We start from the raw sequence: 17,923 nt of genomic DNA, 5'->3' as shown, positions 1-17,923 counted from the left end.
GCATCATACATGCCGAATTCCAGCTTTAGTGTGTGTGTCGGGGGGGAGGGGGTGGGAGTGCTCTCTGCCTCCCACACTGAGAAATTTTAATGGCAGACCGGAGGCTTTCTCTCCCGTACTGTTGAGCTGCGTGTGAGGAGGCGTCTACATCCATACCTTCAGCTCGTCGTCCTCTGCCGGCGATCCGCCGAAAAGTTGCCATGGCATTTTGAGAGGAGGAACTCGATACCGAACCCCAGCCTCCCATCCATCTCCTGCTACTCCACCACAACCCGCTGCTGAGCTGTCCTCCAAAGTGATGCGCAACGATGCACGTTATTTACGCCAGTTCTGCCTTCACAGAGCTCCTCATTCCAAGTGGCGCACACAGGCATACACTTTTATTCTACCTCTTTTACTTTACCTGGGTATTTTACTGATCCAGTTCATTGTGAGGACCTTTCTGAAGGCTATGCCAGCAGGTGTCCCCCTGGGATTTGAGCCCACAAGTCCTGTTGATTAGCCCTGGCAGAGTGCTTCGAGATGCCTCTTTTCCAGATTGTTCTGCAGTCTACCTTTGAAGGAAAGATAAGGAGCACCTGAAACAACCGGTGTAATTTGTAAACATTTACACAGGTATTGAACTCGCTCTGTCTCAGTGTGGGATGGGCCCAAGGTGTGCACTTTGGTTCTGTCTCACTTCCTTATTGTCTTTAACAAAGGTGTTCTTGTACCTGTGAAGAGTCCCGCTCCGCTCCTTTGCCCTGGTGCTGCCTGTCGTATCTGCTGTCCCTGTGATGAGGTCCAACTCAAGGGGCTGTGACTTTGCTGAGAATAAGTTCGCACCTCCTCTGAGTCAGCGGCGCCGTTTGTCACCACTGGAAGTCGACTCCATGGCTTCAGACACTCGTGTGACGCTGAAGTTTGTGTGGGCAGCATGTGGCGTGGTGGTGGGTGAAAAATGCTCACGGCTCAAAACCCTGGAAGGAGAACGCCTGTCTGTTCAGTGGGAACAAAGCAGAACAGTTGATGCTATGTAAAGGCTGAAAGGATTTTCCTGGGATTGGAACCAACGTCCTTTTGGCAGCAAGTACAGCTGTAAAAGTCTGTGTGATAACTGCGCCAGTCGGCGCTCATTTGTATTTTCTCATTCCATTTTGTTCTTTCTGTTTGGAGTTATTACAACTGCTGTCAGATGGTGCGCAAGTGGAGTAGAGATCAGCCTACGTTAGAGCATCATGGGGAGGAAACTGGCAAGATGTTCCTGAGCGCTGGAGGGAAGTGATCGTGCTCTAGTGGGGTACCAGCTACGGAACAGGGCCTGTCCTTCCGCACGGCGTGGCAGAGAAGCCTGCACGCCACACCGCCGTGGGGTCCACCGCTGACAATCTCGGATTATGGGATGTTCAGTGTTTCCAGTGACACAAGGCAGCTGCTTTTCTTTCTTTGTTTGTTTATACGTACGTAGTCTCTTGCTCTCCAGCACTGTTTATTTGGTCACTCAATGTCTGTACTTGAGTTGTTACTGGAAGATTTATTTCTACCCCCTTCATCTAAGCACATAATTCAAGTGAAGGTGTGGAAAAAAGTCAACAGGAGTGAACACTAATTGAACACAGTCCAACATATTGATTCTTGCAAATTACAGACAAGCTAATCTCACTGAATGCGGTACAGGAATCGCCATCGTGGTAAACTGGTTACTTGTGTGTTGTATTGCGAATAATTGTAGATTGAAATATTTCTTTGTTTTATTTTTAATTGCATCTTCTATATGCGTCTTCTGAAGTGTCTTTCTATAATGCAGCAAAGAGAACCCATGTCTCGGTGATCAATAAGCAGATGAGGAGCATTGCACGTGTTAATGAGATGAATAGGTCATCAATCAGCATTGATTAGGTGTTCATGGGGACAACATATTTTTACTTTTAGTAATTAAATTTTTTTTTTTCCTTTTGAAGTTCAGTGTAAATAAAATGTCTGAGTTCTGGAGAAGCTCAGTGAGAACTTAATGTGAGTTGGATGCTTTGTGCCACAAACTTGCATCACTTCAGTCCTCTACTCGGTCCCACATGCAGGATGTTCTCTGTAAGTGAAGAGCACCGCTGATGGTCTGTGAGCGTGAGGCTCTTTGGGGTAAGACCCCTGTGTGTGATCAGGTTTCTGCTGGGAGTGCGGTACATTTGTCTTCTGGGTGGTCAGAAGGGGCATGGAGGCAGTTCAGCCTTGCAGTTCCTGAGAGGATGGCTCAGGAGAGACTGTGTGTGTGCGTGTGCGTGTGTGTGAGAGAGAGAGAGAGAGAGAGAGATCCTTGGAAAAAATCCAGTATGAATTGCGTAATTGCATTTCTTGTTTTCTTCAACAGAAGTGTCATGATAGCATTATGCTGCTGCTTCTCGACATCTTTGCCTAAATGATGCAGCTGCTAGCGTAGCGGTTAGAACCACTGCCCTTGGACCCGGAGGTTAAAGGTTCAAATCCCATCTCCAGCTGTAGTATCCTTGAGAAAGGGATTTACCCTAAATTGCTCCAGTAAAATTGCCTAGCTGTGTAAATAGGTAAATAATTGTAAGTAGCATAACTATTGTTTCTTTGGAGAAAAGCATCTGTGTAGTGCCTGAGGAACTGGACTCCGGTGTTTGGACTGACCACATCGAACATGTCATCATGTGACGGGAACCAAAGTGTCCCAGATCAGTGTGTATTTGTGCCACACGCCTCCTACGCTCGCATACTCTGAACGACAGAAAGCGCACTAAAGGTTCTCGTTATTCGCTCTCGCTGTTCTTCCCTGGGGGTCTGTTTTTTTCCACTGTGGTGCAGCTCATCTCAGTGCTCAACTGGTGATACCGAGATGTCTTCGCAGACAGGAGCACGCGCCTACACAATCAGTCCTTTGAGGTACGATGGTGTGAAGTCACAGGATGAGTTGAGAACCACAGCCGTTTGGGTTCGTAGCTCTGAGCTGCACCAGATTTGCCCAGGTTGCGTCGGGCCTTTTCTGACCTGCGGAGAGCGTCGCAGAACATAGCAATGGCAAATGTTGCCATCCGGCTGTGGGTGGTACAGGGGCAGTGCCGTAACCGCCCCAGGTCAAGTAACTCCTCCAGGAAAACACTGTCACACACAGCAACAGCCGGAGTGGAACTACCTCTTTCTGCCTCTGCGGTGTGTGTCATACGTTGACATACTGTTTTAAGTAAATGAAGAAAGAGGAAGAGTGTGACACCAGCACTCCGCCCCCCCTCCCGGCACACAGCACATAATCTCACACCCACTATACACATTGTCGATTTCCTCTTGTGCGACCGGCTCGCGCAGACCATGTCAAGTTGAGCGCCTTCTTGACACTGAGCTGCTCCTTTGTGCTGCGCTCATCTTTACCTTTACCGAAGGGCGCCGTTTCTGTTCTCCACCGTGCCCCTTTGGACTCCCTCACTTTGACCGCCTTCTCCCTCTCTCTCTTTCTCATGCAGTCCTCCAGCTCAAGCTCCAGCAAAGGCGAACCCGGGAGGAACTGGTCAGCCAAGGGATCATGCCACGTGAGTTCTCGTTTCCTTCGTCCATCCGCCGATGAAGATCCGCGTTAATGTGTGTCGGCTCACCTGCCCTTTGCTTGTCTCCATGTGCCCGTGTAGCTCCTGCTAATCTGTGTACAAGTGCAGCCTCCTGCTGTGTTGTAAGCAGCATCACTGTTTTGCAACATTGCTACAGTGTTGCCGAAATGTTGGTGGGGTGCTCGCATGGGATTTATCACTTCCCTGCCTCCGCAAGGTGAACTGCAGCAGTTCTGACTCCTTTGGAGCAGGATGAACCTGGTTTTGGAAGTCATTGGTGGGGGTTTTTTTTTTTTTTTTTTTTTTTTTGGTTCTCTGCTAACTCTGTGTGCAGAGACCAGTTCAGTTGTCCTGTAGCAAAGTAACAGCACGAGGACTTTTCCAGCACCTCCTGTGTGGGCTTTGCTTCAGTAATGGGAACTGAAAACGCTACTCTGTCGTCCTTTTCAATTTCCTCCTGGTCCTCAGATGACCCGTGCGCTCATGTCATGGGCCCCACAGGTGATGTAGTGGTTAGACATCAGTTTGCAGTCAAAAAATCTGGGATCGAGTTGCTGCTCTTGTTGTAGAATCCTTGAGCGTGGTTAAAAATTTTGGAGCAGTGATGGGAGAGCTTGCAGAAGACACTATATTTTAGACATGTTTTGGGATGAAGGCCTTCGTCAGGCTGAAGAAGGATGATGAAGGTCTTCAATGCCGAAACACGTCCGTACCCGAAAAATAAAACGTCCTTCTGTAAGCTTGAAGTGAGCTCTCCCATCATTGCTCCAAAATCCAATCCTACACACCAGTGAGTTTCAAGCACCCAAACCATTTATTCCTATTTTTAACTACAAGTTGAGCACATCTTTTGTTTTTTCCAGTAAAAATGTCCCAGCTGCTCTTCTCGCAGACACTTCCATCTACTCTTCACCTGGAGACATGGTAGAGGAGGGACTCTGTGAGTTGAACTCTTGAAGGGACAATCTAACGGCTGCAAGCCATCCGGGTAGTGATGACAGTGCTTGAGTGACACCATTTCTAGCAACCTGGTATTTCAAAGTTCCTTGCTGACAGTCATTGCAGCAGGTTCCAACATGTTGACAGAAATCCGGTTTTCAAAGGCATGTCCTTAACCGTTACGCCATCTGCTGCACTTTCGTTGCCCGTGTGTGTTTAGTTTCCTGGGAGGATGAAGTGGAGAGAGATACTGGTGTGCTTAGTTTTGTGTTTCTGAATTCAAAGTTTGGTTCAGTAGTTGATAGCTGCGTTACGCACAGAGCCATATAAGTTCTGTTGGACTTCACAGATCAGGGTGACACACTGTCGCCTGCTGCTCTCGGCGGTTTGTGGGTTCCACACTTTAAGATGGTCTCAGCAATGACCGCTGTACCGTCGCCGAGAGCAATTCCTGCGGTCTCCTGCTGTCCTGCAGTGGAGATCCAGCAACAGCCTGGTGCACCTTGTCATCGCTGTCCAGTCCCCCGCACCTCATGCGTGTTCTGATCGGACCTTGGGCTCACTCTGCTCCCACTTGGGGAGGGCAGCTTCCCGTTTTCAAAGCACTTTCTCTTCTCTTTTCAGCTGAAGATCACAATATGTTTAGAGTTGAGTTTGGCAGTGTGGGATTGATGCTCTTGTTCAGTCAAGCTGTGAGCCAATCCAGGGCCCCTTTCCCATTTCAGGAACATTGGGAAGGGGGCGACGGGTGTTTCCCACTGTGACTTGGCACATTTAACTTGCGCAGGTCGCCTTTTGTCTTTCAGCCATGCTCATTGTTGTGCCACCACGTCTGGCTCAGGGCTCCTCCTTTAGGTCCTTACTGCTCAGGAGAGGAGATGCGTTCACGTGTTTCTGGGGTAACAGGCTGGTTCTACAGCCACTCCTAAACACAGAACCTAAGCAAGTGGTGTGCTGCACATGCCTTTGTAAACTGGAAAGGCATGAAACCCACTGCTGGGTGCAGGGTTGCGGCCCATGCTTTATGATAGGATTGGAAGCTGCTGATTGCCGTGACGCTCAGCTCTACTGTGGAAGACGTGAAGGCGCTTGGCGTGACAGGTCAATCTTAAAACCCCGTGGACAGCTAGTGATTACAACACTCGCCTGTGTCTGTTTGCATTCATTGGGCAATCAGCTGCATCTCATGACTCACTTTTCAGTGGTGTTCATGAACAGTTAACATGCCACAGATCTCAACACCTTCTTAACTAGGTATTAACAAGTAGAAGACAGAAGCGCAAGTAGCGCAGAATGCATAATTACTTAAACACAGGGCAATCTTGAAGAGTTTCACGTTGCTTGTACGCTGCCTTCCTGTATGCATTTCTGTATCGTTGTTTGCAGATGGTTGTGCATTTATCTCTCATGGGGTACTTCATATTCTTGGGCTTGTACAAGTCATATCCTCAGCACGTTGACATTCACAGTGTGAACGCGGTGGAACGGTTCACAGGTGGATTGTGAATGTACTTGCCATGGGAGCGCAACTATGGGCTCAGGGTGCAGAAGCAAAGCAATTCTGCATGGACACTGGACCCCAGTGGCCAGGTGCTACAGATGCGCAATGTCTTTTACGCTTCCTACACCCATGAACCCCACAGTGGGTTCAGCCGGTGCCTGCTGTGTGGCAGGTCTGGGGTTTGAGCCCTGCTTGGGGTGCCTTGCAACGGACTGGCATCCCATCCTCGGTGTGTCCTCTCTCCTTTTGGTCTTGCGCCCTGTGTTGTCCGGTAAGGGTCCGGCTCGCCGCACCCCGCTCAGCATAAGCCACTGTTGATGATGGATGGACACGCAGGAACCCCTGCCCCAGCTCAGGAGCCTGTGGGGTGGGTGGGGAAGGCAATCACTCTTTGGATTTTGCTCATGTCTGCATCACAGGCTAAAAGAAGAGAGCAGAGACTCTTCTCCCTGCTGTGAAGGTGGGATAGATGTCCTGCAAGCTGCAGGAAGCCACTTCCTCATGTCTTTCTCCTCTGGCAGCTTCTACTCTCACTCTTAACACATGGAAAGGAATTGGGGAAGTTGCCCTTTGAGAACCAGCACTGATATCGTCCTGCCCTGTGTGTCCGCTTCCACAAACTGAAAAGTCTAGCCGGTCTTAATTTTGATTTCTGTCAGTGAGGTCAATCAGTGGGGCTGATGCATCTATTTTTTTTTTTTTTTTTTTTACCTTTGTGATCAGCACAATGAAGGACTTATAAATTTGGTTTATGATGAAGATGAAGCTTGGATGCATTTAGATTATTTTCCATATTTGTGCACATCGCTTTTGTTTTTTATGTATTTATGCCATTAGAAGAGCGAAAACAGTGATGTCAGACACATGGTACTTCAGTAATTGTGTTTGTATTTAAAGCTCTTTGCTTGTTGTGAATTGCCCTTTCGTTTACTCTAAGTTGGACATTGATTTTGGCGAAAGACATATGCCACATGAATAAATGTAGGATAAGAGCTCAGAAAAGTGCAGATAGAAGAGCTGTGGGTGATCTGAAGATGGTAGAGTAATAGTAATGAGGTAAACAGGACAGCAAAGTTGCACAGTTACTGAATGGTCGGTGACGCACTGCTGTGTGGCTCTTTTCGTTTGTGTGTCTGTAATCCTCTGTATGTTTTTGTGTGTGAACAAAATCCTGAACTGAGCCTCTGCCCATGATTTCAATGCACTGATGGATCATCTGATCCCACCTGTACACACCTGCTGCCCTGCAATGTCCACACGCATGGGATTTGTCCCACCCTGTGTGTGTGGTTTTCTCACCTCGTACCCAACATTTGTATTTCAGGGCAAAGTCAGGGTTTGAGACCAACAAGTTGTAGATGAGCTGAGCCTCCTGTGTACTATCTGACAAGCCCTGGTCTTCAGGCTCTCAGCTGCACAGCTCCATATCTGTATTAACCAGCCCTTCGCATGGAGTGCGAAGGAACTGTTGGTATCTTTCATACAGCATGTTTTCCGTGAGCACCATCCCTCTCTGTTATATAACCATTGGCCTTTGTAAGCTTTTGAGTTAATCGAGGAAGTCGAGGCTCTTAACTAAAATGAGAATGCTCTATGATGTCATTTTGGTCCAAAAACGAAGGTTCTGCTTTCCGCGTTTGTGCTCCTCTTATCTGGTTGTATGTGTGTCTGAGCTGTGCAGTCTCATGCCACGCTTCTCACAAGTTCTCCTTCCTTTCTGCAGCATTGAAGAGTCCAGCTGCTTTTCACGAGCAGCGAAGAAGTCTGGAGCGAGCGCGGGTAAGGCGGCGCACCGCCGGCATGCGCCTTCTACTGCCCAAGCGGACCCCTGTCGTAGTGCCGCCTTGAGTCGATCTCATCCGCAAGCTGTGGATCCTTCTACTCTAACTTAGCCATGCTCTGTTCTCCCAGACTGAGGACTACCTGAAGAGGAAGATCCGAAGTCGTCCTGAGAGGTCGGAGCTGGTCAGGATGCACATACTAGAGGGTGAGTCTTAACTTTTCTTGTTTGTTGAACATTTTGACACACGCCTGCAGTTGGCAGCGTTCCTCTGCTCGCATCGCCATTGGCAGCATCGCCGCTTCTCTCATCTCATGCATCGCGAGACCCCTTTTGGGCAGTACTCTCTGGATCCATGTTGATGGATCAGTTTAGCGTCATGTGCGTTTTGGAACGCGCGCTGGCTCCACTCCTCACCTCTCATATTGCCACTTGTGCAGAGACGTCAGCCGAGCCCTCCCTCCAGGCCAAGCAGCTGCAGCTGAAGCGGGCACGCCTCGCCGATGACCTCAACGATAAGATTTCCCACCGGCCCGGCCCCATGGAGCTCATCCACAAGAACATCCTGCCTGTCCACTGCACCCTCAAGCAAACGCTCCTAGGTACTGACCGCAGTGTGTTCTGTGAGTGGCTCTCTCTGCTGCTCTCTTCTTGGTACCTGCTTACCTCACAGTGTCCATTGTGTCGGCTTCCGTAGCAACATGCGCACGTGGTAAAGTGAAACATTACATATGTGTTCACATTAAAATCCCAGTGTTCATTAAATGTTAACTGAACATAATATCCAGTGCTTGTAAATGCAGTTTCTCTTTACGTGTGGTCCCATGTCGGCGACCTTCTGAAAATGATGCTTCCCTGCAGCGGATACAGATTGCCTGAAGGGGACGGGGGAGAGCTCTTCGCTGGACGAGGACAGCAGTGATGCCTTGTCTCCAGAACAGTCCGCCAGCCAGGATTCACCCTTGGGCCTTATGGCTCTGAACTCTCCTCCTGACACTCTGGCTCACGGTGGCAGCGACCCTTCCCCCACACAGGTAGGGGCCTCTGTCTTCTATCTGCTGTCTTCGGCGTGGTTCCTAACCTTCAGATGCACTTAACCAGTCGGATGTCTGCAGTTTCTGTGTCAGGCCCTGCCTCTGCAGCCTCACATCACCCCTGAGCCCTCCCCACCACAGAAGCTGACCAATGGCACTGCAACTCCAGCAGCCACCCGCCACACCTCAGCCCTGGTCAAGGTGAGTGACCACTCCCTTCACTTCTTTCAGCTCTGCACCGTGTTGAGGGCCCCACCAGTATTGCTCCTCTTTTCCGTGTCACTCCCCAGCAGTCTCAGTCCAAATGTGGTACCGAGCGGCCCTCCCAGCGCTCCAAGAAGCTCAAGGACAGCAAGCCCAAGGTAAAGATGCTGAAGTACCACCAGTACATCCCCCCCGACCAGAAGGTGGACCGCGAGCCACAACCCCAGCTGGACTCGGCCTACGCCAAGATTCTGCATCAGCAGCAGCTTTTCCTGCAGCTCCAGATTCTCAGTCAACAGCAGCAGCAGCATTACAACTACCACACAATCCTCCCTGCACCACCCAAGTGAGTGCGTGTGTTTCTGCGTGTGCCTGTGTGCATGTCTGCAGCTAGTGCCTGATCTTCACCACCTCCCTATTGATTGACATCTATTTACAATATTTACCTTCCCAGACCCCTGTCAGATCAGCAGCCCGCCTCCACTGCTGCCCCTACTCAGACTCGCAATGGACCCGCTTCTGCCCCAACATCATCCAATCAGAACGGGCCAAACCGCCAAAGCCAGCTACCTGGGGTTGGGGCCAAGGCTGGAGTTTTACCTGCTAATCTGGATGACCTTAAGGTGAGCCAGAGCTATAGCACATTTTAGTGCAGGGAATGCAGTTATAATGTTTGTACTGCTGCATAGCATAAAGTGTGCACACTGATTTTTAACTTCTTATTAGTAGCCATTGCTGAGTAGTGATTAATATCCTCTGCTTGACCCTCCAGGTTGCAGAGCTGAAACACGAGCTCAAGTTGCGGGGTTTGCCGGTGTCTGGCACAAAGAACGATCTCATTGAGAGGCTGAGAAACCATCAGGAGCAAGGAGCCACAAAGAACAACACACACCAGCAACTCAGCCAGTTGTCAAGCCTCTACCAATCAGGAGACACAGGCGTGATCGCCACACCCTTCCCATTGGCTGCCGCCAAAGGGGCTCCGGCCTCCACAATGCACTTTGGCAGCACAAGCTCCTCCCCACCTATGTCTCCAACTCCCTCCGAGCGCTCATTGGCTGCCATGAGTCCAGATGAGGCCAGCTGCAATGGAGATGTGTTTGGCGAGGCGGTACGTCTCCCTCTCCATTGGCTGTGTCTACGAAGCCTTGATGACAAGCTGGTTTGACTGTTAACCAGCAGTACATGCAAGCGCTGCTAACTGCTATATCTTACTGCTATAGCACATCATAAAGATCGTAAACAATGAGGGGCCTTCGTCCTGGGCTTGAACCCAAACTCTTTGCTTCATGATGCATTTCTTTGAAAACGGTCTTTGCTGCCCTTATTATTGGTGATACATAGTGAAGGGTTTTACTGAAATACTCCTTTTATATAATGGCATGTCTTTCTGCTGATGCTCGCAGCATTCAGCTAGGCCAGTCCGCAACTCTGCTAATCCCCTTTTGTGTTGTGTAGAATGGCTGTGTTAAAACGCATTTGTCAGGGAACAGGGTGCAGTAAACACATCCCTGAGGCAGAGGGGCCACACTATTCCTGTTTTACCCCTTTTGTTAACACACAAAAAGTATCAAGTGAAATAAACTACAAATCTAAGTCCGCTCTGCAGAGTTCGTTATGAAGGGTGCGTGAGTCACAGCCAAGTCGCTTTGCGCAAGGCTGTGGGAAATGACCCTGAGTGGAAATGTCCCTTTTGTCCCTCTCTCTCCTGTTGAACAGGTGAGCACTCCTCTCACTCAGCTGAGCCTGCACACTTCACCCCAGCACCCCACCTCGGTCAAGGAAGAAAACCAGGGGTCTGCGCCGGGGCCCTGTCGCTTCTCCCGTCATGTCCCTGCGCAGGAACCCAGCCCCCTGGACAAGGACCAGATGCTGCAGGAGAAGGACAAACAGATCAAGGAGCTGACACGCATGCTACGGCAAAAGCAGCGGCTGGTGGAGAGCCTGCGCTCACAGCTGGAGCAGGGCAAGCGAGGGTCCGAGGCTGCTGCCGCCGTCAAAGAGGAGCCCCCAGAGACTGCTCCCCAGGAGGGCAGAGACAGACTCGAAGCAGACGTAGGCCAGATGATTAATGTGAAGATGGAAGAGACTGTAATGAATCCACAGCAGAAGCGCCTGTCCCCAACCCAGCAGCTGGACCAACAGGAGATGCAGCAGACGGCAGCGCCTCGAACGCTGCAGGTTGGTGTCAGAGCCCTGCCCCCTGCAGGTTGCCTTCTGGAAGCACACACACCTATACACACTTGGTCAAGTGCGGCACCGCATTCTCGTGTCCCTTCTGTCCACATTATTCCTGACATTGACACTTTACACCTTACAAATGGAAATAGATGCTTTACTGAAGCAGTTTGGATTTCAGCCAGACTTCACTCATTTCAGTTTAGTTTCCAATAAAATCATTGTCGTTTTGGTGTTAATTTCAATCACTCCATTCTTAGTTGGCACAATTCCTGGGACTTTTCACAAAAAGGTACCTCCTATTGTTCAGATATCCTCTTAATGTGCTCACATAACCCTAGGATTTCCCCTCATCATTGTCTAAGCTTCAAGCAATGAACACAACTTTGTTTCCTTCTGGCAGTTCCCAAACTCTATGTGTTTGTATTGATGGCTGTTTTTTAATGGTAAAATCAAAATGTTATTTATGTGAATAGTAGTACAAAACACAAAATGTGTCGATTCAGCAGTCTTGGTTTTTGCTACCAAAAATCTGGGCAGACAGACCCCTCAAACTTATTGATTCCCCCCCCCCCACTCTCAGGTGTCCCCAGTGTTGGTAAATCAGCAATCCAGCAGCCCAGCACCTACCCCCTCTTTCTCTCTGGATCTCCTTAAAATGAACCCTCCTCCCACCTTGCTGACTGATGGCAATGGCAACCATTACCTGATCGCTGTGACCAGTCGCACCACACCTCAGAGCAAAGTGAACGGGCGAATCATGTTCCAGGTAACGTTGACCTAGTCAAGGCTTCTTGTGTTTGACTCCAGTGTAATGGAACGCACTTCTGAAAATTCACGTTGTGTATCTGTTCATATATCTGTTTTTTTTCCTCTCTTACACTTTGTCAAGAGGTTACAGTCAATGCCCTGTAAGACCAGCAGCCAATCACCACCTCCTGTGGGCACAGACATCCAACCGGAAGAGTCGGAGAAACAGCCAGGGATCCAGCCACTCAGAAAGGTGCGACAAAGAACTACATTTTTCCATTCAAATAACAGTAAGGACAGATGATAATATGGGTGTCTGGTGCAGGGACAAAAGACCGGCCTGCAGCTGCCAACCAACTCGCACACCGTGAGCTTGTCGTTGTCCGCCCCACCAAAACTGCAGCCTTTCTTTGTCAACAAAAGCCCCTCTCCTTCTCCAAAAGCAGCTCCTTCATCACCTTCCAGCAAGGCAAGGGTGAATAATTACGATGTTAGTGTGTATTCCTGTGTAACAGCAAAGAGAGCTCTTTGTCTTGTCTTTCCTATTGTGACTCAGTGAGATTGTTACTAGGAAGGTTATATATTTTATTCTTCTGTTTTTAGGGCAATGTGTGTTCAGGTGTCAATCAGAACACTCTCAGTTCCACCTTCTCAGCTGCCAAACAGCTGCCGCACTCCCCCTCTGCTGCCCAGGAGAAGGTTTGTCTTGCGGTCTTAATCCTTGAACCCCATCCCCTTTCTGTGTGCCTGACTTTTCTCATTGTTGCGGAGTCCTTAACTGCCCTCTCAGTGTGTTTCACTGCACCTCAAGTGTGTGTGTACTGCCTCATGGAGTGTGTATGTGTAGCTACTTCCACAAGTCTTCTTTTGGGTTTCAGCCATGACCCTCACTTACATTTACATTTATTCATTTAGCAGACGCTTTTCTCCAAAGCAATGTACATTTTAGCAAAAATACAAATTTGTGTATTACATTAGAAGAAAAAGACATTGTTGCAGGCACAATTCTTAAGTAAACCAAGGTTACTTTCCACTTGATGCACCGATGTTCATCGCTCGAGTAGATGTATAAAATGCAGGATAGATGAATCCTGATAACTTTCCTACATTTTTTTTTTTTTTGATACACAAACATTTATATACAATACAGGAGTAGTAGCTAGGTAAAGGCTTATCTGGGTATGATCATAAAGTTACGGTGCATGTAGATTTACCCCTTACATGAGCTGGAGAGGTCTTGGGCAAAGTGAGTATAGAAAAGGTAAGTTTTCAAACCCTTCTTGAATGTAGGCAGAGTTTCAGCAGTTATGAGTGAGAGGGGGATGTCGTTCCACCACAACGGAACCAGAACCGAGAACCTCCGTCCTTTACGTGCATGTGACCACCAAGCGAGCAGAAGTAGACGAGCGAAGGGGTCTGGTTGGGGTGCAGCAGTTGATAGTCTTGTAGATGGCAGGGAGCAGTTCTGTTGACACATTTGTAGACAATAACCAGGGTCTTGAATTTGATTCGGGCAGCTATAGGAAGCCAGTGCAGACAAACAAGTAGAAGAGATACATGGGAATGCGTTGGCAAATCAAACACAACTCATGCAGCAGCATTCTGTAATAGCTGCAGAGATTTGATGGCAGTAACAGGAAGGCCACACAGGAGAGAGTTGCAGTAGTCCAGACGGGAAGTCACCATGGCTTGGACAAGTAGTTGGGCAGAGTCGGTTGTGAGGTAAGGACGGATCCTGCGGATATTATGCAGGATGTATCGGCAGGTCCAGGTTGTGGCTTCGATGTACTGAGAGAAAGATAGACTTGAGTCATTCGTCACTCCCAGACTCTTAGCCGAGGAGGTAGGCAAAATGAGTGAGTCCAGTTTGATCGATAGATCATGACAGGAGGACAGGCCAGCTGGGAGGTGAAGAATCTCTGTTTTGGAGAGGTTGAGTTGGAGGTGGTAATCAGACATCCATGTAGAGATGTCTGATAGGCAGGCAGTGATGTGTGCAGAAATGTCTGATACTCCAGGTGGAGAGGAGAGGAAGAGCTGGGTATCATCAGCATAGCAGTGGTGTTTTAATGGGAGGCAATGACCGGGCCGAGGGAGGAGGTGTAGCTCTAGAAGAGCAGAGGACCCAGTACCGAGCCCTGCGGAACGCCAGTTGAAAGAGGCAGAGGAGAAGAACGAGCGCGCCGCCAGACCATTTAATAGAATCTGTTAGATACTGACACTTCCGCACCCTCCCTCATTTGAGATTTATATTTACTTATTTAGCTGATGCTTTTTTCAAAAGCGACTTACAATGTTAAGCTACTTACAATTATTTACACATTTATACTGCTGAGAAATTTTACTGCAGCAACGTGGGGTAAATTCCTTGCTCGAGGGTACTACAGCTGCCTAGGATTTTTTCATGGATTTACACAGTCCTATGCTATACATTGTGTGCGTGTGCGTGTGCGTGTCATTGTGTACCTGTTTCCAGACCATTAACTCTCTGCCTGTGTCTACAGGAGAGTGGCTTGAGCAGTCAGCAGATGGACGACCTGTTTGACATCCTCATCCAGAGTGGAGGTAAGGAGGAGGGTGTGGTGAGAAATTCATGTCATGATTTGGCACAGTTGTGTGTATCTGCAGTTCTCCCAGTGAGCGGTATTGCCATTAATTTTTAATACATGCCATTTCCTGTTTTCCTTTGTCTGTTTCTCAGAACTCTCAGCTGGCTTCAGAGCGGACCCAAACAGTTGCCTGTCCGAGCTTCACCCACACACCGCTCCCCCTTCTCCTTCCTTGTCCCCCCTGTGCTTCTCGCCCACTGCTCTTCGTGAACCCGCAGCCTCTGAGCCACCCACCGGAGTCCCGCAGTGTCCCGACAGAGCAGGTTATGGGCCATGCGCAGGAAGTGGCCGCCTGGAGGACTTCCTGGAGAGCACCACGGGCAAACCACTGCTCGCGGCTGAACCGGACGGCCCGCTCACTCTAATCGACGACCTGCACAGCCAGATGCTCAGCACGTCCAGCATCCTGGACCACCCGCCATCCCCCATGGATACCTGTGAGCTCAGCTTCGGTGCCCATCCCCCAGGGCTGGACTTTGCAGACCCCACCCTGGACACCATGGACTGGCTGGATATCCCTGTGGACGGAGTGGGCGGCGGGACAGGCCCCACGTTGGCACCCCTCAGCTCCCACACTCCCCCCAGCGTCTTCTCAGCAGACTTCCTGGACAGCTCGGACCTGCAGCTCCACTGGGACTCCTGCTTGTAGCCTAGTGAGCTGTGGGGCCCCACCCCGCTCCGCCGACTTCCCGCCCGCAGGCTCCGCACGCACACAGCTACGGCTGGACACGGTGCACATGTGGGAGGTCCCGCCTGCACTCAGCGCTAGCGTCCTTAGAGCACTGAGATGGAGCGTGAGCTCCGTTTTCCCCTCCTGCACTGTACTGTATCAGTACCCCGCCAATGAGAGACCAGCCGTCTCTTCATTAGAATGTCCCCCACTGAGATGCTGTATTATGAGGTCAGTCATCCACTGGAAGCACACAGCAGGAAAAACTTGTCTCCTTCACATTTCTGGCTGTTCTGTCAGGGCATTCTTAACATCTCCAGGTTGTTGCGGTAACCCAATGCCTGTCGGTTTGGAGAGACGGTCCTGTTCGCTAGGGGAGTGGAGTTGGCTCTGTTAATGTACAGACACGTGCGCCGTTTTGTTTTTTTTTTTTTTTTTTTTTTTTTTTTTTTTGGCTGTGTGTGTCCATAGTTCACCTCCAGCTTCAGTTGCCTGGCACACTTTCTTGAGGGCCACTTTTGTACATATTGTTGCTGCTCCTCCCTGCTCTCCAGACGAATGAAGACTTTATTTTTCAACTCCATGGCACATCCCAGTATTTCAGCAGTTACTTCAGCTAATGTGTATCAGAGACCTCCTCATCCTCATCCTCCTCCTCCTACTTTGCACTTATTCTGGCCTTTATGGCATTTTGGTCTGATCAGCCTCTGGAGGATGTTCACTCCTTGTTTGAGGTGTGTTTCAATCAGACTGTATGAAATTGCTGTATTTGGGTACATAAACTATCCAGCTTTTCTTGATTGTATTATTCCTTGGCTGGGAAACACGGGGTTGTGACTCGGGTTTGACAGAACTTGGACCTTTTTTTTTTCTTTTTTTTTTTTTTTTTTAAATGAAAAATACATTTTTGAAAGAAACTTTGTCACTGTGTTGGTTAATTTGTGAAGGGAGGATTCAAAGCACAGAAATACTTCAATGCTGTGGGGCTTTTTTTTACACACAGACACACACTGGAATCTGTCTTTTATCACTGATAGACATTTTTAACAGGAACCAAGTGCAACTGCACAGTTCAGTCGGGTGTGTGTGTGTGTATGTGTGTGTGAATATTGGGAGTGTGTGGTGGGCAGAGCCACGTGTGGCTCTCTGCTCCAAAGGCCAGAAGGCGCTCAGCAATACAGGACAGGTAGTTGAAGGCTGAAGAGCTGCTCTGCATCTCAAACACACGTCTGCACTGACAGGCCAGCGTGGGCGAATCCCCGTTGCACCACGAAGCGGCGTCCTCTAGTGGCTCTGCTGAAATGTTATTTCTGAGTGAAGCTGCCAGTGCTTCAGCTCTCCTCTGCCTTCTTCTGTACTCATCGCTTGCAGCATGAGGAGCACCTTTCTGCCCCTGTCCTCAGCATCTCCATCCTTGTTTCCGAACAGCCTGTGGTCCTGCTCTGTGCCCCTGACAGCTGTTGGAAGCAGCTGGCGAAGGGACACATGTCTGGTTGTTGCCATCAGTGCCACTGTACAGGTGGTGTGTGTTATGGGGGGTGAGTCTGGTCATAGATGTCAGTTAAATCGCTCAACATGCCCTTATGGGGGTTGATTTGCCCTGATCTTTGATGTACCGTCACTTTGATCCTTCTCTCTGTTCTTCCTTTGCTCCTCTTCCTTGTCTCAGTGTAACATTTCCAGTTCTGCCTCCGTTTTCCATTTTCATTGACTGATTTTTCCGAGCCAGATTTGCTGTCCTATATACAGGCAGTCCTGTATCTTGACTTTTCATCAGGACCTTTTTCTAGAACTTTCCGAACCAGAATTCCTGTCCTGTGTCTCGCTGCTCAGTGTCCGGTTTCCCCCTCTTCCCCCTCAGCACTCCCCGATCACGGTCAATCCAACATGAGCTGCATCGTGCACAGTGATGCTCCCACTGGTTAGGAACACAGAGCAAGTTTCTGCCTTTGATTTTTATTAAAATTAATAGAGAATCTGCTCCATCCCAAAACCGGGTTTCAAAAGATGCACAGCAGCTGTGTCGTAGTTGTACAGTTGTTTATACCCCAGGATGGGATGCGAGGAGGAGCAGGATTTTCCAAAACATTAGTGCTCTTAAGGCTTTACACGTATTTCATTATAATGTACAGAAAAAAATTTCACACCTTTAGTGCAACATTGTTTCATTGCATGTCATTTCTTGTTGCTTCAGTAAGATTTGTGACACAGTAAAGAGGTGTGTGTGTGTGTGTGTGTGTGTGTGTGTGTGTGGGGTGATGTGCTTAAGTACAGCAGAAGATGGGATTTGAACCTGTGCTGTTGTTTCACAATCCAACAGACACAGGTTCAAATCCCATCTCCTGCTGTACTGTCTTTCATAAAGATACTTACATTAATGCAGAAAATACCCTGCTGTGAAAATGGGTAAATTTTAAAATAGCTTCTCTAATATTGCAAGTTAAATAAGTATGAAAAGCATGCTGCAAGAAATAAGTGAATAAAATAGTAAAATAAAGCTTAAATAAAATTAATGTTTTAAAATCAGTTTTAATTTTATTTTACATTAGTTTTAATAAAGTTTAATTTTAAAATGTAAAATTTACATTAAAAATGCGATTAAATAGTTTTTTATAAAAGGGTTAAACTTTTAAGGAGGCTGGAGTGGCGCAGCGGGTTTGACCGGATCCTGCTCTTTGGTGGGTCTTCAGTTCGAGTCCCACGTGCGTGGGGTGCTTTGTGA

The 17,923-nt window shown here is 48.7% G+C and overlaps 1 protein-coding gene across 7 annotated transcripts in view; it reads left to right on the top strand.

The window, feature by feature from the left end:
* Window positions 1–16,053, top strand: part of LOC108938849 (myocardin-related transcription factor A-like) — a 29,866-nt gene extending 13,813 nt beyond the window's left edge. For 5 of the 7 annotated variants that reach the window (XM_018759803.2, XM_018759804.2, XM_018759808.2 and 2 more), the window contains 16 exons: window positions 3,456–3,521; window positions 7,700–7,755; window positions 7,888–7,963; window positions 8,197–8,358; window positions 8,618–8,790; window positions 8,872–8,991; window positions 9,081–9,340; window positions 9,449–9,617; window positions 9,767–10,105; window positions 10,714–11,175; window positions 11,756–11,941; window positions 12,065–12,175; window positions 12,248–12,397; window positions 12,526–12,621; window positions 14,427–14,487; window positions 14,624–16,053. In XM_018759803.2, coding sequence (XP_018615319.1) covers window positions 3,456–3,521; window positions 7,700–7,755; window positions 7,888–7,963; window positions 8,197–8,358; window positions 8,618–8,790; window positions 8,872–8,991; window positions 9,081–9,340; window positions 9,449–9,617; window positions 9,767–10,105; window positions 10,714–11,175; window positions 11,756–11,941; window positions 12,065–12,175; window positions 12,248–12,397; window positions 12,526–12,621; window positions 14,427–14,487; window positions 14,624–15,180 — 3,044 coding nt within the window. In that variant the 3' untranslated portion in view covers window positions 15,181–16,053. The remainder of the gene's footprint in view (window positions 1–3,455; window positions 3,522–7,699; window positions 7,756–7,887; window positions 7,964–8,196; window positions 8,359–8,617; window positions 8,791–8,871; window positions 8,992–9,080; window positions 9,341–9,448; window positions 9,618–9,766; window positions 10,106–10,713; window positions 11,176–11,755; window positions 11,942–12,064; window positions 12,176–12,247; window positions 12,398–12,525; window positions 12,622–14,426; window positions 14,488–14,623) is intronic. The other 2 variants (XM_018759805.2, XM_018759806.2) reach the window with 2 other exon arrangements.
* The last annotated feature ends 1,870 nt before the right edge of the window (window positions 16,054–17,923 follow it).

Source organism: Scleropages formosus, chromosome 20 (assembly GCF_900964775.1).
Source record: "Scleropages formosus chromosome 20, fSclFor1.1, whole genome shotgun sequence".
NCBI lineage: Eukaryota > Metazoa > Chordata > Actinopteri > Osteoglossiformes > Osteoglossidae > Scleropages > Scleropages formosus.
The sequence above is the reverse complement of the archived record's forward strand: the minus strand, read 5'-3'. Positions and strand labels throughout refer to the sequence as shown.